Raw genomic sequence first — 17,721 nt, forward strand, 5'->3', positions numbered from 1 at the left:
TAAAGGTTCTGGGTAATAACACTTACAAAGTGGTCCTATTCTCCTCAATCATGGTAACAAAATCCACAAGACTAGTGAAAATGGAAATAGTTAAACTATATAACTTATGAGGAAAACATTCTGAGCTATATTAACATTTATATATATATTTTTTAACCTTAAGGCCTGGAAAAGACTTTATAGAGCCCTTAATTGTATGCAATACCATAGTTGTGTAGAACGGATGTTAGATCTTTTGACTTATGAATATATTTCAATAATGTCTCTTGCATATTTTATGACTACAGTACCCCACTTTTTATAGAGCTTAGTTATTTGGACACAATATTACTATTTTTAAAAAAAACCTATCAAATTTGCTGCTCTTAATTCCACGTTTTGGTTTGTCAATGATTATTACTAATACTACTATTTTTAATCAAGTTAAAAAACATAAAACGGTTTTTCTGAGACATCAAACTCGCTATTTTCTCAAAAGAAGAAACTTTATGTTCATACAGGGAAGATAATGTGCTTCAATAAATGTTTATAGTATACTTAACTACTATTTTAACACTACAGTAGACAAAATCAAAAGGCAGACATTAAAATATGTCTTAAATTTAATATAATTTGTTAATAAAATTAATATATTCTTTTCCACTGAATACAGAATGGCTGAAGTGTAGCAATGCAGTCAAGACTGGTAGCAAGGTGTAGTAATAGGAGTCCAGAAGAAAGATGATATGGGGGAATATGCAGCCTGTTGGTCAAGAGAGGAGCCTGAGAAAATCAGGGCAAGGTAGGATCCTGGAAACTGGGAAAGCAGGAGGAAGTCTACAAGTGTCTTTTTCAAAAGTTCTGGAATATTATGGAATTGAGACTCTTTCCAGGTTCTTTTAAGCTCTCTGAGTAAGGATCTTTGATGGTTTATAATATTAAAATAGTTGATAATTTAGAGAAATATAGCATAAAATAGGTGTGGCCAACCTGAGCAGGAGCCAGAATTTACCAATGTACATTGCCGAAGAGCCACAGTAATACGTCAGCAGCCCCCCATCAGTTCCCCTGCAGCTCCCAGCGCCTCCCGCTCACCAGCAGCCTTGATGATCAGTGCCTCCCCCTCCCTCCCCGCACCTCCCAATCAGGTGTTTTGTGGCGTACAGGAGGCTCTGGGGGTCAGTGGGGGCAGGGCCTGTGGCAGAGCCAGGGGTTGAGCAGTGAGCACCCCCCTGCACATTGGAAAGTTGGCACCTGTAGTCGGTGCCTATACAAGGAGCCGCATATTAACTTCTGAAGAGCCACAGGTTGGCCACCGCTGGCATAAAGAATAGAAAAAACTACAATCTATTTAAACAGGAGCTTGAGCACAGCTATACATAGTCTTTGAAGATCTAGTTTAAGAATTGGGCACCGGAAATAGAGAAAATTTTGAAGTACTCTAGGAACTTATTAGGTGATCAGGATGAAGACAGGATTTGCACAAAATTATTTTATTGGCAGAGTACATCAGGAAAATAAAAGATGGTGATAATCAAACCCATCAAACAAAAGAAAGCTTCAAACAGAGAGGAATGATTTCAAAATAAGAGAACAAAAAGGCTATATACAAATGAGTATGTACAAAGAAGCCATGAGTTGTGAGAGAGGCCAAAAGCAGAAATTCGAGGAGCGGATTTGTAGCAAATATAGGAAGAAAGAGTAAGATGGTATTCAAGAGAGGATCACGATAAGGCTCTTGATCCAGTTGTATTGTATAAGTTTAGAAGTAGTAGTGGTAAAAAGCAGGGATTGAGAAAGTTTGTATTATCTGGTATTCACCTAAGACATTACCAACAATCAAACAAGACAATATATTCACTATTATTTTGGTGTGAATGTAACTTGAATAAATACTCTTGGTGCATGTTTCATGTTTTCTCTACTATGAAGGGTACACATGAGAGGAGTAACAAACAATCATTGTCATAGTTTGGAACTTGTTTATATTCTTTTGATTCAATTTACATTCAATATAGCAAAGAATAAAATGTTCTGGGGGAAATTACAATAATATTACAATATATTTTGTAACCGGCTGAAAGGTTAAACAACACAGCAGGAAAGACTTGGTATAAATGAAATGAATTGTAGTTTGGCAAGCCATTTACTTTAGCTTTTACAACAAAGCAACATTTTGGATAGCTCAAACAGCACCAGCAATTTCAGGAGGATTAAATTCCCTAACTATGCACATTCCAAACAGTGGTTTGGAAATAACATCTTGGCAGCAGATACTACATGCATCAGACCTTCCATAGTCTTCAAAATCTGGAGTAGACAATATGTTCATATACCACTGTGCAGTTCCCCTTCACCTTTTATGTCCACTAATCTATAGATTTTATTTTTCAAGACATCCTCATATATTACTATCCACACATCATAACAGCAAATTGAAAAAAAAAACCCCAATATGACATCACAGCAGGCGTTTCTTTACTGAAGTCCAGCTGCCACTTACATTTATTCCAACTGGATATTAAACTTTTTTTTAAAATCGTTTCATTAGGTGAGTAAAGGCAAATGTGAATGAAGCCAATATTACTTTTGTTAAATTACTTTAATATGAACATGATTTTTATATAAAATTTGATTAGTTCAGCAGTCTTCTAGAATTTATTAGTTTGCTTTGCATGCAATACTATGTAACCCTAGGAATACTACTGTATAAAGCAGTACTCTTAAAACCTCAGGATATGCTTCATTATGCAAGTTTTCCAACTCCACTCACATAGTTAAAATAAGGTCTGACTACTCACAGCATTATTCCAAAGATTTATCTGTTTCTCCTCTCCCCAGATTATCACTTCCTCTGATAAACTGACCTGTTCTTTTTTTATGAATACCAGTACATGTGTCATGAAGCTTTTGCTAAATCTGAGTGGCATATAAAAGAGTTTACACTAAAAGTGATATTACTATATTTTAAATTGATCATGAACTGTTCATTTATATAAAAAATAAAGGAAACAATTCCATGATATTTATCAATAAAAAGCCCTTCTAAAATTAAATATCTAAGTTAGACATTTCTGGTCAGCAGTCATTCTGAATTTTCTTCAAGCTGCAGGAGAAGTTCTAAGTTCATTTGAATTTCAATATAACATAGTGACTGACATCTATGTAAAAACTGATGGGAGAACTTAGAGTTTGAGTATTTGATCACCACCTCAAGATGTGCTCCATCTAAAATCACACAGATTATTCTCAAGCTTAGTTTCTGTAGCAGACGTGAAAGAATCAGACATCAGACAACTTCATCTTTATACTGTATTTGTAAGGAATCAGGTATCTAGATTTAGGTCTCTGTAATTTCATAAGTAAAAAACCCAGCAAGCCAAAAATTGGTAGAATTTTTTTTTTTAATCACCAGATTATTTTACCTGACTGACTGATTACTCAATTAAAATTTGACTATGATTATATATCATACAGGCAGAACGAAGCTATTACAAACTCTCCTCTCTTTTTTTTTGGGGGGGGGAGGGGGGCTGATAATCAAGCAGTTTCACATGTTAAACAGCAATTAAAATGCAATAGCCAGAACTGTGCATTCCATGTTCTCTGTGTCTTGGAGCTTCTCCAGTGATTACAACATTGGATGACTTTCTCTCACTTCGTCCAGTTTAGAAAGGATCCACTGTGGGAGTTAAGGAAAAAAAAAGTTCCCTTAGTAAAAACTATGCCGTGCAGTAGAAAATTTGGCTGGGATGGCCAGACATGTCACCACTTAATACCTGGTCCTAATCAAATCTTAACATTATGCAAAGTTCAAAATCTACAATAGTATTTCTCTGTCTTTCCTGTCTTAATCCTGTCTTTTGAAGTTCAAATTTCAATCTCCCACATGAGAACATATGGGACTACTGCTAAGACATCTGGCTAGGCCAAGATTCCAATTTCTTAATCTGCAGTTAGGGTTGCCACCTGTCTGGTTTTTACCTGGACAGTCCAGTTTTTGGCTTCTGTGTCCAGGTGCCATATATTAACAATAATATTTTAGAAAAGTAATAATCATCAGTGTGTTGCACATATACTGGAAAGACATTATTATTCATTTATATTATCCAAGCATTCTAGGCAAGTCACAGAACAGAGAATGACATGGTTCCTGCCACCAAACAATTATAATTAAATTTTAGAGGTGACAAAAAGAATGAGGATGACAAAGAGTTGGCAGAGGGTGGAACCAGCAAAACTGAATCTTGCTGCAATATGATCATATGGTAAGTCAGTTTAGGCTCAAACATGTTGTTGGTTCTGTTAAGGTTTTTCTTAACTATGTATTTAAAATTAGAAAAATAAATATACTAGTAAGTCAATGAACACAGTACAGAGAAATTAGTTTTCAGAAGGGATTTAAATAAGAGGATATTGGCATGGCAGATCGGAGTGGGAAAGGCATTCCCTGTATCATGATGAGTATGAAAAAAAGGAGATGAAGTCTCCTGGAAGAAAGAAACAAACAGTGTATCAAGGCTGATAAGAGGCCAGGTTTGATAAATAAATATGACTGGAGTTATGTGCTGCTCTGTGCCTCAGTTTCCCCATCTGTAAATTGCAGACAATCAAATTCAGAGGCCATAAGGCATCATTGTGATAATCTAGTCTGACTTTCCGCATGACATAGACCAAAGACCTTCCCCAAAATAATTCCTAGAGCCTACATTTTAGAAAAACATCCAGTCTTGATTTAAAAATGATCACTGACGGAGAATCCACCATGACCCTGGGTAACTGGTTCCAAAGGTTAACTACTCTCACTGTTACAAATTTACATCTTTTTTCCAGTCTGAAAGCTGGAGCTGGCCTTGTAGTCTCCAGAGGGCTTTCATGGAGTTCTATATTTAGGGTAACATGAGGAGCTAAAGAGGGCCCTTCCCTTTCCATGATGTCTGGATCTGAGATGAGAAGATGACCAGGGTCTCAAGGCAGAGTCAGAAACCCTATAGACTCATCTTTTAATGGGGTCAAAGATACCCTGAAGCGGTTTCAGGTGAAATTTGGAGAAGTTGGTGCAGGCACAGAGCCAAGCAGCAGAAATGCATGAGGTGGGATAGTGAGTAGCTTCAGTGGTGGATCCCAGGCAGGTATGGAGACTTCAAAGGTGTTATCAGGATCTGAACTGGTGAGAAGTCCAAGCTGGTTGTTGCCACGATGTGTGGCTCTGGAGGAGTGGGGAGAAAAAGTGACCATGGTGCCATTTCTGTGTCTCAGAGGCCCTCCTGGGTTGGAGGGTACAAGGAAGAAGAGGGCTGGCATTTCCTTTTTCTGTTGTTTTTACCTCTCTTGTGAGGAGATGTTTCCTCTTCTCCTTTGTTTTACCCTAACAGATATCTGCATTGACTTGTGATGCCAAGGCAGAGGCATTGGCACCAGAGGATAGTTCTGAAGTTGGTTCTGAGGGCATTGGTGCCAAATGAGGAGTACACACAGAAATGGCCGCTTTCTATGTTTTGTGAAGGCCACTGAGGACTTACTTAGCAGTGCCTGTTCCGTCTGTGGTGTTGCTTTTGATTTAGCCAGTTTTGGTGGTGCCAAATAAGGGATTATTCCCAATACAAGACCTAAGATCTGGTCTTGGGCCTAAGACAGATGGTGAAGCTGAGGCTGGAGCAGCACAATGTATCTTGAGCCCTGTGTAAGAGCACCTCAGCACAGAGGGTCAGTCCCTAGCACCTTGGAGGCTGCAGGAATTGAGAAGTCAACTGAGCCTAGAGCCCCAAGCATCTCTCCCTTCTAGTATGGGGAGCGGAGCACTTCGGGGTGGACTCCGGGGCAGAGATGGAGACCTAAGCCCCGCACCTGGAGCTTCAACTCCAGCATCTGTGTCCCTGCAGAGGGGCAAGGCGTGACCCCTGCTGGTGGCCTTGGGGGAGAGGCCGCTGCTTTACCCCCCCGCAATCACCTCCCAGGAGGCTGTGGCCACAAGAAAAGTCCCTGGTGGATGCATTTGAGAAACACTCTATACTACTCCACACAAACTAACCACAAGAAAAATAATAAGCTAAACAGAGAAGACCTAGCCTAGGGATATGAAAGTGAGTTCTGTTCACTGTCTGTGGTGGGAGCGAAGAATTAAGGCACGCACACATAGTGACGACAAAAAGCTTATGTGAGATCACTCATGCACTCAATGAACATGGCTTTTTTTTTACAGCTCGACACTAGGAGGACCCTATCTCACAAGTGTGAATACACAGAAGCACTAAAAGATTAATCTTACCAGTATTTCAAATCTGACCTGCAAACCTTCTCTTCCACGTGTGTCTTGAACAAATAGTGCTATTTAAACCAAACTAGGAGAATGGTTCTGTGATGCAAATAAATGCCCTCTAGGAACTGGGATGAATCCTCCAGTCTAATTTTCACTTTTCACCAAAGCTACACTGCATTTTGATTTCTATCATTGAAAGACTAATACACTGAAACCCAGTATTTTAACTGGCTCTGCTATATTACTCGTTGCTTACCACTCACACAGTCAAATCAATAGTCTTACATAAAATAAAGTCTTACATGGGCCTAAGCAAGGAGATATTTTGCATTAGATCTGTGCATTTTTGAAAACTAAATACTCACTAGTTTATTGTTGGTTTCTGTTTGTTTAGTGGCCATGTAGAATTATTGAATTGTGCCCAAATAAAGGAGTTTCATTGCAAATGTGATCCCCAAAGAAGTTTACTGTAAAAACTACTATAAGTAATCGTGTGTAACGATCTGTAGAGGAGCTTTTTATTTTGTGTGCTGAAATACTGTAATTCATTGCACAATACATTTAAAAAAAACAATTAAAAAAAACAACCCTACAAATTTTCTACCCCTGCCCACTAAGACTTCAACTATTTAAGAAAATTTCACATTTCAGAATATTAATTATAACTGGAGGAATGTTGTCACGATTGATAAGTTAATATTTTTTGCAAAAGACTTTGATATGTTATACAAATGCTAAATATTATTTATAGAATGTATTTATAAGTGGAAAACCAACTTACTTTTCACAAAATAAGTTTACTCTCCAAAATGAGTAACAGCACTTATTTAATCATCTGCCCTGAGAAAACATAGAAGCTGAACCTGCAGTCCTCAGGGTAGTTCCCCCCAATAAACACTAAGTATGGAACATTTCTTCCTTACCATGTCAATGCTCCAATGAAGTCAGGCTTTTTAACAAAAGTATAGTACTGTATTACTATAATTTAAATAGCAGTGGCTGGTATTTACCTTGGCGTCTTCTGGAGTCCTAAAATTAATTATTTTTCCAAACTCTTTGGCATGAAATACGGACTTAACTCGTTCCTACAAAGCAAGCAATTTTAAGTTAAGTTATGACCTCAATTTTTCTAAAGTTAATGAATGTATAATGCTTTTATACTCTGATTTGCTCTACAAAAGCGACCTTCAAAGTGCAGTCTACATAATAAACTGATTTTTAATCAAAAATCTTACTTTACAACATATCACTCTGTTTAATACACTGTAGATCACTTTAAACATTTATATCTATAAAATAATCTAGTCTACCTGGGAAAAGCGGGTTAATAAAAGCAAAATGTGATGTGCTAAATTTTCTGTGTAATAATGGTCTGAAGTAAACTATGTGAGAACCTATGTGTACTGTGGCTAAATTTAACTGTTTCTTGACAGTTCTCTCATGTATGTACACAATTTTTCATGTACAGAATCACTTCGTTAGTGAATTCCATTTTAGGATCAATCCCTCTTCCTGGCTGCTGCTCCCTTTAGGAGCATAGTCCATGGAGAGGACATTACACTCCCTTTAGGAGCATAGTCCATGGAGAGGACATTACATTATCCTTATTGTCAGACACTCAGCTGAATAGAAAAGGTTTTCCTGAGTCCAAATCTTCTCCCAAATTCCACTCTTCTAAGAAAGAGGATACCAGACCCTTTGCCAAGTAACTCTTGTGCCAGGGGCTTTAGGGAGGGTATTTGGACTTACCCAGATAAAACCCTGATCTGGGAAGACAGCCCTTCCTGTTGTGTCCCAGGAGTTGAAGAGTAGTGACGCTCTCTTACTACTGTCTCCAAAGGAGTGTTAGCGTGTATAGAAGGGGGATGTAGGACCTGCAAGAAGCTCTCAAGACTCTACAAGTATGTCTACACTGCAATATAAGATGAAGCTTAGATTCAGGCTTGAGCCCAAAACCTCCTTCCGTCTACAAACAAATCTCTGAGACTCGGACTCAGACCTCGGGTTCTAGAACCCTGCAGTGGTGGAGGGTTTGAGCCAGAGTCAAGCCAGGACCTATTGCTTTACAGTGTAGATACAGCCTCCCACCCACCTCTGACTCCGGCCCTGGGAGTCCACCAAAAGTATCCTATACTGCCATAATCTTTCTTTGTCCTCTCTAACCCAAGAATCTTCAATCAACTCCAGGAAAACAGATGTGGTCAGCTGCCTTGAGTCTCTGTAACCCTGAGCTCATATTGGAATGTAGACATATCCTAAGCCTCTTTCCTCTGGCTAACTGTGGATCTGTAATTCTTGAGAGGATATCTTGACAGATATGGCTGGTTCTACTGCACTGAGAGCTAGGGCAGCAAATACAGAAAAAGAGATCTGCAGGTGATCTGTTTAGGGTACAATCGTACCTGGGAAAATGTATGTTTATTTATTTATTTATTTTAATAAATATTTTCCCCAGAGGAGAAAAGTGTCTGGGTGGAAGGTGGGAAAAAAAAGGTGAATGGGGAGAAGGAAACTCCCCTTGTTATCACCCAAAATTGACTTTAAAAGCCAGGAACTGAAAAATTAAATTGGGAAAGTTGAGTTGCCATTCTGATCCACTTGCTAGAGGAAAGTTAGTTTGGGATATGATTAAGCCCTCACAGACAAGTCTGAGCTGCCTCCTGTAAATGTGTCAAAAGAAAAAAAATTAAGTGGTACTTTCACATTTAATTCTACTACTAGCCAGGCATCTACCCTACCTTGGCTTCAATGCGTAATCTTCTTCCATCAACAATGAATGGCTCTTTGGTAAACTCATCATAAGTGTACTGCCACTCACATGTCAGCTGTCCAAATGTTCCTTTTGTCACAAACAAAATACCACTAGAAAGAGTAAAATATAATAAACAGTTCAAAAATGAAAGCAGAAAATAAAACAGGGTATGAAATACTTCCCCTCCCCGCACCAAAGAAATTAGGAACTAAATGTTAGGTACAGTGAAGTTGTCTTATTATTTCAGATAGTTTCCCACAAGCTACATGCAACAACCACATAGCACAACTTTTGAAAAGACACATACGGACACTCAGGAAAGTTAATCCAAATTAACTTTTAAAGTGCATTAGTTAAATTACATTAAACCCCTTTCTGGATACTGTTATTCAAAATTAAAATGGTCTTAATTCGGTTTAGCATAATTTACTTTGGAGGTAAATTAAGGTAAAACACATTAAGGCTACTTTAATTCTGACCAATAGCATCCACATAGGGGTTTAATGTGGTTTAACTAATGCACTGCAAATTCAGACCTTTAGTTAATTCGGATTAATTTTCCTGGATATCCCAGTGTAGACAACGCCTAGATTCTGCAGGTTCCTGTGCTTATTTACAATAGCATCTATCAGCATCTTTCTTTTAAGCTAAGCAGCTACTCTATTTCTAACCTGATATTCTCAGAGGAAAAATAGTCCCCAGACAGAAAAATTGACTTATGTTCCACTATTAAATATGTTTGAGTCTTAGAGGAAATTCCATTCCTTTATTACTGAGTATCTTTACTTAGATTCCAGTCTTGCAATGTGCTTTACACAGGTGGATCCCTGAGTCCATATAGAATCCCACTGACTTCATCCTGACTAAATATTCAGTTTATCTGTCTCAGTTAGAGAAAACATGAAAGCAAGTTAGTCATCCTTGGATTATAGAAGCTACACACGTGAGACATAGGATAATATATTCTTTGCCAAACTGGCAACGAAAGAGTCATAGATAACAGGATGCCAGATGCACTTTTTCCTCCATTTTATATATATATACACACATATATGTACATACATATATACATTTTCTATACATATATGTTCACACGTGTGGCTATATGGAGATTTTGTGTGTATTTTATATATATATATATATATATATAGATATATATATATATATATATATATATATATATATATAAATAAAAGACACAATCTCCATATAGCCACACGTGTGAACATATATGTATAATGTATATCTCCATATATCCACATGTGTAAACACCTACTTAACAAAACGATAAAAAATAGTTGTTTATCTAAAATAATTATCACTCCAACACTTTGGTGGTACATTTTAAATTATTTACTATTCAAAGAGAAAAGCCTCTACCTTTTTGTTATCATTAACAAATCTGTATTATTGACCATGGCATGTGTAACATATTTGAGTTGTGCAAATCTTCCATTTTCAATTTTCTAGAAGAAAAAGAGAAAAAGTGTTATAGCATCCCATAAAATACATTAATTCATTTATTTATTTCTTGCTTATATCTCAATTTCTAATCTGAATAAAAGCAACTTACTATAACTGAACAAAACATTGTACCTTCTATCCAATAAAGAGCTACCTACTCAAAAAAAAATCAGAACACAACCAAAATTTTTGTGACATTTTGCATTTGCCATGAAGATATAATCTTTAGACAACTGTATGTGAAATTGATTTCTGTTAATACAGATGGGCAAATAAATGATCCATTGGGATCAGCCCTGTCCAAAGCTGGCTGCATCATCAAGGTCTTGATTCCAAAACAGCTACACAGAAGGATTTTGAACTCAAATTTTCCCATACTTACAGTGCACTGCAATATAATTAAAATGTATATGAAAAAATAAATGGATTCCCAACATAACTATGGTATGACTCTTGGACTCTTTAAATTAGAATCAACCTGACTACCATGAACACATTAGAATCACTATCACTGCTAACAGAACTGAATTCAACTCCATACAAGAATTCCAGACATAGGATCAGATTAACTACAGGACACTTCTTTGGTACTGGAAATCACATGATGGGCAGCATGCTTCTGCATTCTCTGTGCATTTTCCATAACACACATACATACTCATTTCATAGATTCATAGATATTTAGGTCAGAAGGGACCACTATAATCATCTAGTCTGACCTCCTGCACAACACAGGCCACAGAATTTCACCCACCACTCCTGCAAAAAACCTCACACCTCTATCTGTGCTATTGAAGTCCTCAAATCGTAGTTTAAAGACTTCAAGGAACAGAGAATCCTCCAGCAAGTGACCCGTGCCCCATGCTACAGAGGAAGGTGAAAAACCTCCAGGGCCTCTTCCAATCTGCTCTGGAGGAAAATTCCTTCCCGACCCCAAATATGGCCATCAGCTAAACCCTGAGCATATGGGCAACATTTATCAGCCAGATACTACAGAAAATTCTTTCCTGGGTAACTCAGATCCCACCCCATCTAATATCCCATCACAGGCCATTGGGCCCATTTACCAATAATATTTAATTACCAAAACCATGTTATCCCATCATACCATGAACTTATCGAGTTTAATCATGTACAGTAGTTTGTGAATAAAGTAGCTGAATCTTCTCACTGTTCATGAGGGAATTGTATTTAAAATGGCGAATCCATGATATCAGACTCTACAGTTTTAAATGCTAAGGCTCTGTAAACTTAGTACAACTTGGCAGCTTCTGGAAGCCTGGATTTCAGAGGAATGAACAACTATATAAAAATGTAAAGCAGGTTTCTCCTTCAGCTTCAACTCTGGCACAGCTCCTTTGCTTGCAGTGACGATGTTCCAAAAGTATTCTGCTTAGCCTAAGAAATTTGTTCTAATTTGGATCCTGTGTTGCTGGGAAATAAGGACAAGAGCTGTTTACTTTCTCTTTTTTCCATTAGAGCGCACACAAACATCCCCTTTGTATTACTGGGTTTTTTAAAATGGAAAATAGAACAGATAACCAAAAAATAGTCCTTGAAATACTGTAGACCTAAAAGTTTCCAAAATCATTTCTAAGATTCAGAGGTCAAGTCCTCTCTCAAGTTAAAAGAATAGAGCCATGTGGCGACTATTGATCACCACTTGAAACCACTGTTAATATAATAAAAACAAATTAGGAAGTCCTACAGTGAAACTGGAGATTTCTATTATAAGCAAACTGCTGCGAAAACCACTTGACCTAACAGTTTTTAAAAATTATGTTTTCCTTTGTATACAGTAATTTAACAACTGGGATATTACCCAATATAAAATGTTTTTGGTTTACAGACAAAATTCATGCAATGCAATGACAAGGAGAAAAATACATATGGACAATATACAATTCTATGCACAAGAAACATTTAGAAGTTTCCATTAACTTATCAGTTATTACACTGGTTTAGAATTTTAGTGACTAATACATTTGTTACAAAAATCACACCAGAAAAATGAAAAGATGATCTCCAAAATAAAAAAAAATGCCTTCATTAACATTTGCTTATCCTTGTCAAGGTCTTAAGTTTATACCAGGTATTATTTTATTCAACAATCTTCCATAGCTACACCTAAGGACTGGACAAAGGAAACATTTAAAATATAATTTAAATTAAAGAATTGAAAATTGAGCACACTCAGTCAACAACTCTTCAAATCCTGTGGTGAAATCCGGGCTCACTGAAGTCAATGGCAAAACTCACACTGATTTTAATAGAGACAGGATTTCATCCTTATTGTTTTTCTAAATAAACTAAATTATTCCTTCATAAAGATTTGAATCTTACATACCTTAGTTATCTACAGTACAGTTTCATTATACATTTCTAAAAAAAAAAAAAGCCTTGGCCATGTTGGTCAAAGAAACCGTTCTATAAACTTGTTAGAAACAAGAGACTTTAAACACATTTCTGAGTGAGCTTAGCCTATATCCTAATGTGGGTGAATTACTGAAGTAAGAGGGCAGAGGATTTTTCATGTGCATTTGGGCATTGACTTCTTTTAGGAAAAAATGAGTATTTTTCAAACACGCGTTTACTGACATATTAAAATCCCTATGTAAACAAAGCAGTTACAGCGTTAACACATTAGTTTGCTGAGGTAAACTCTATGGGGGACTGTAAGGTTTACCTCAACCAGCTAACATGTTAAATGTACATCTTTTTATCTAATGTGGACGTAGTTGCTGGTCTTTCCACTAAGGTTATGTCTACACTACAAAGATAAGTTAACTTATGTTAGGTTGACTTACAGCCACCACAGTAATTATCCTCCTTCTGTCGGTGGTGCACGTCCTCACCAGGAGTGCTTCCACCTACTGAAGAAGGGCAATGTGGGGGACTGACAGCCAGAGCTCTGAGCTCCATGCTGTTCCCCACCAGAAGCCCAGCTGCCCCCTTGGGGGCTTCTCACTTCCATGCTCCTAGCTGCGAGCGGGGGAAAAGCCCAGGCTTCTTGCATCCGGTGGGGAGATCTGGACTAGGAGTCCAGCACGGAGCCAGGACCCCAGGGGACAGCAGGTCTCCCAGCAGGGAGCCCGGGAGGCAGCCCAAGTCAGGAGCCTGGGAGGCAGCCAAGCTTGGAGCAGAGACGGGGGCAGCAGCAGAGCTGTGAAACTGAGAATTATGACAGCCAATAGCTGATGTAAGGAATGCAGTGTCTACAGAGACACTGTCACCCTAACTACACTGACATAAGCCCTATGCCTCTCGTTTTATGTGAGCATAGCAGGGGAGTTACATCAGCTGAGTTTTGTCAACAAAACAAAACTGTAGTGTAGACAAGGCATAAGACTGTCATAATTGGACAGTTTTGTCATAATCAGTACCTACTAAGGTGATGATTTGTGTGACATGGATGTCTATCCACTGGAAACTGAACTGAGGCAACCAATTTGTTTCAAGAGTAGATCAAAAAGCCATCAGAAGATGTCAACTTATCTCCACTGACCCCACTTAAAATTAAACCATTGCCTCAAACGCTTCATTATCAGTCTTCCTCTTCCAGTTGGTAGGGGTTTTTTTTGTTTTTGTTTTTTTAGAAGAGTACTGACACAGATACATCAAAAGCAACATCACTTTACATTGAAACCTATTTTTGGTGAAGGAACAGAAAATATGTAGGAAACAATCTATACTTGAAGAGGATAGATGAGATAACAGCTATTGGTCTTTTCCATTTCTATCTTTATGCCTAGTATCTTATAATTTCACTTACTTTTACAAAACTGCTGTGATTAACAATTTACTGGTGAGAATGCCATATTTAAATATGTGGGAAGGTTTAACTTCCAATACCTACATGCATATATGTATTAAGAACAACAAAGGGACATTACAACATTTAAAAAAAATCCTAATTTACCATTTTGATTCAAACTACATATGAGAGATTCTATGGGTGCATGTTAAAGTATTAACAGAGGAAGGCTCCTGAAATAAATTGAACTGTACCTATTGAGTGATGTAACAAATATTTATTTAAAGGTGTGTTCTGCATTATTCAGCTATAAATAGTTTGGAGGACGATTGTATCCCAGAACACCATGATAAAGTAAAACTCTTAGTGGTGGAAGGATAAGAACTCTCAATGATTGTTTCTTTAAAGCTGTGAAACAAACACTGAAGAAACATTTGCTAATGTGAAAGAAACTTTCTGTAGCTCCGAGTCTGATACTATTCAATATTTTCATTAATGACATGAAGAATGAAGTGGAGAGTATGCTTATAAAATTTGCAGATTACAGCAGGCTGGGAGCGGTTGCAGGCACTTTGGAGGACAGAATTAGAATTCAAACCAACCCTGACACATTGGAAAATTGGTCAGAAATCAACAAGATGAAATTCAATAAAGACAAGTATAAAGAACTATAGTTGGGAAGGAAAAATCAAATGAACAGCTACAAAATGTGGAATAAAGGGCAAGGTGGTTGTACTGCTGAAAAGGATCTGAGGGTTACACATCACAAATTAAATGAGAGTCACCAATGTGATACAGTTGCGCAAAAAAAAAGCTAATATTCTGGGGCTCATTACAGAAGTGTCAGATGTAAGACACAATTATCCCACTCTACTTGGCACTGGTGAAGTCTCAGCTGGAGTACTGTGTCCAATTTTGGGGGGAACACATTTTAGGAAAATTGTGGATAGACTAGAGAGAGTCCAGAGGAGAGCAACAAAAATGATAAAATGTTTACAGTACTATGAGGAAAGGTTAAAATGTACTTGGCACGTTTAGTTTTGAGACAAGAAGACTGAGGAGGGACCTGATATCAGTCTTCAAAGATGTGAAGAGCTACTATAAAGAGGATGTGATCAATTGTTCTCCATCTCCACTGAAGGTAGGCTTAATCTGCAGCATGGGAAATTTAGTTTAGATGTCAGGACATTTTTTTTTCTAACTGTAAAGTGTAGTTAAGTTCTGCAATAGGCTTTCAAGGGAGGTTGTGGAATTTCCATCACTGGAGTGCAGGGGACTGGACTAGATGACCTTCTCAGGTCCCTTCCAGTCCTATGATTCTATGAGATATGAGCTTCTCCGAGGCAGTACAGGCAGCACTGGTGGTTGTTGCTGACTGAAAAATAGTGGGGGCAAGAGATTTAATTCTTAAAACCCAGGAGCCTGGGCATAATTTAAGCCCTGCTCTGAGAGTCTGGGGGATCCCCTGGGGCGAAGATTCTAACTACTTATCTAACTACAAAAACTACTAACAGTAACTTAAATATTTACAGGAAAGAACACTGAAGAGAATCAGTTTTGGACACCAGAGGAGTTCAACTCAGGTAATGCGTAGCAAGAAGGAATGGGAGAGGCGTTGGTCTGCACTGCCTCTTATACTTTAGGTATAGAGGACAAGGAAACAAACTGTGCAGGAGCGGACCAATGGACATTACTTGCTAGAATTCTCTCTTCTCAGGCACATGGAGTACACAGTGGAATACACACAGACTAGTACTCGAAGAACCAGCCGATTTGAGCAAATGTTTCACTGATTAGATGTAAAAAGAGGACAAAAATTATCTGTGAAACTGGACCCCCAAAACAAGTATCTGTAAAAATTGAAGCACAGGTCTACTTCCCACTCTGTGCAGCTTATTCTTACTAGCAGTACAGATTACCCATGCATACGAAGTTCCTGGCATATATGGTACCCTTGATGGGTAATGGGGGAGATATACACACAGACACTCTTTTGGAGAGCGTGGAGCTTCTCATAGTTCTGAAAGTAGGAGATGGAGTAAGAACAGAGGCAGCAGAACTGCACTTTACCATCTCTCCACAATGTAGGGATTGGCATCTGGCAATTGCCAACAGTATGGGTGATGCCCACTCAGAACTGGCCCACATACATTTGAACGATTTAAGGGCCATCTTAATTAGGTGAGGCAAAATGGGGGCGGGGGAGGATGCAAGAACCAGAAAACTGCTAGAGATTAAATAGCAATTGTGAATCTGTTAGGCCACACTTCTTTGCACTCAGCTAACCAGCCATGCGATCTGAACATACTGAAAAATATACTACCTGACAATCTTCTCAGTTTCTCGTCGCATTCATCACTAATGGGTAATGCCTTCCACTTGCAGAATTTGGAAGTGGTCCAGTGTTGTTGCTGGAAACTCCAGAACTAAGCCCAGTCTTCAGCTCAGACCACCAGAAGAGTTCTTCCAAAGCTGCAGAAATACCCCACCAACAGATTATTAGCATTAAGATAACTTGGTATCCTAATTATCTTAAGGTTATTTATATATATATGTCCGAGTCTCCCTTTAGAGAAAAAATTCAATTGTAAAAAATTGAATTCTGGTCATTTACCAACTACTAGGGTGGACTGAATGAGGAGAGAAGTTGTTAACAGAAAGAAAATTACTAGGTAAGAAATTTATCATTCTGCTGCACAGCTTTCCCTCCTCATACATCAGGAATGGGAAATAGCAAGCAATGAATCACAGAAATAGGAGAGAGGATGAACAGAGTCTTTATTATTATTATTATTATAGTAGAACAACAGGCAAAGAGAAGTTCACCCAACAAAGCAAGAGCTTTGTAATTTAACGTTACTTGGGACCTCATCCAATAATACCTTCTTACCTACTTTGCAAATCTCCCTTGAGGCTCAAACTTTTCCCAGATAATACCACCAAGGATCTTGTAGAGGGAGACTTGATTCTTCCTTTGTGAATAGCTTCCGAGATATGCAGCATGCTAAGTGGTGCAGGATTTTAACATATTACTTGCAGCAATGTTGAGACCCTAAATGCCCTGGCATTTTGGATGGAATGAGATGAACTGAGTACAGTTGATGTGTGTACTCAATATGCTTGAGATATATTTTGACAGTGCTAGGAATGCCAATTTATACCACAACATTCCAAAGGGGGTGCTAGTGATTGGAACAAAATAATGGGAGAACCATTTCCCAGGAATTGTGAAAAGAATTTACATCGAACAGAAAGGTTTCCGGGGCTGTAAGAACATTTTATACATAACAATAGTAATTTGGTTCTTGTATGGATACAGAAACCAATTCTATACCCTATCTTTCAGAGGGAATACCAACTAGAAAGGCCTGCAACAGATTTGTTTAATCTGTCATTCTGAATAATCCTGAAACTTGATGATACTCAGATGGGAAGTCTGATGTGCCAGCCTACAGTATGGTGCTAGGGCTGTTACCACCTCTTGTAAGGTGCTTGATTGTAGGACTCCAAGCA

The 17,721-nt window shown here is 38.0% G+C and overlaps 1 protein-coding gene across 4 annotated transcripts in view; it reads right to left on the bottom strand.

Moving 5' to 3' along the window:
- Positions 1–3,191: 3,191 nt before the first annotated feature.
- VPS13A (vacuolar protein sorting 13 homolog A) overlaps positions 3,192–17,721 on the bottom strand; it is a 262,972-nt gene continuing 248,442 nt past the window's right edge. For all 4 annotated transcript variants that reach the window (XM_073345103.2, XM_073345104.2, XM_073345105.2 and 1 more), the window contains 4 exons: positions 10,371–10,456; positions 8,977–9,100; positions 7,249–7,323; positions 3,192–3,661 (listed from right to left, as the gene is read on the bottom strand). In XM_073345103.2, the coding sequence (XP_073201204.2) occupies positions 3,611–3,661; positions 7,249–7,323; positions 8,977–9,100; positions 10,371–10,456 (336 nt within the window). In that variant the 3' untranslated portion in view covers positions 3,192–3,610. The remainder of the gene's footprint in view (positions 3,662–7,248; positions 7,324–8,976; positions 9,101–10,370; positions 10,457–17,721) is intronic.

This window comes from Lepidochelys kempii, chromosome 5, assembly GCF_965140285.1.
Source record: "Lepidochelys kempii isolate rLepKem1 chromosome 5, rLepKem1.hap1, whole genome shotgun sequence".
Lineage (NCBI taxonomy): Eukaryota > Metazoa > Chordata > Testudines > Cheloniidae > Lepidochelys > Lepidochelys kempii.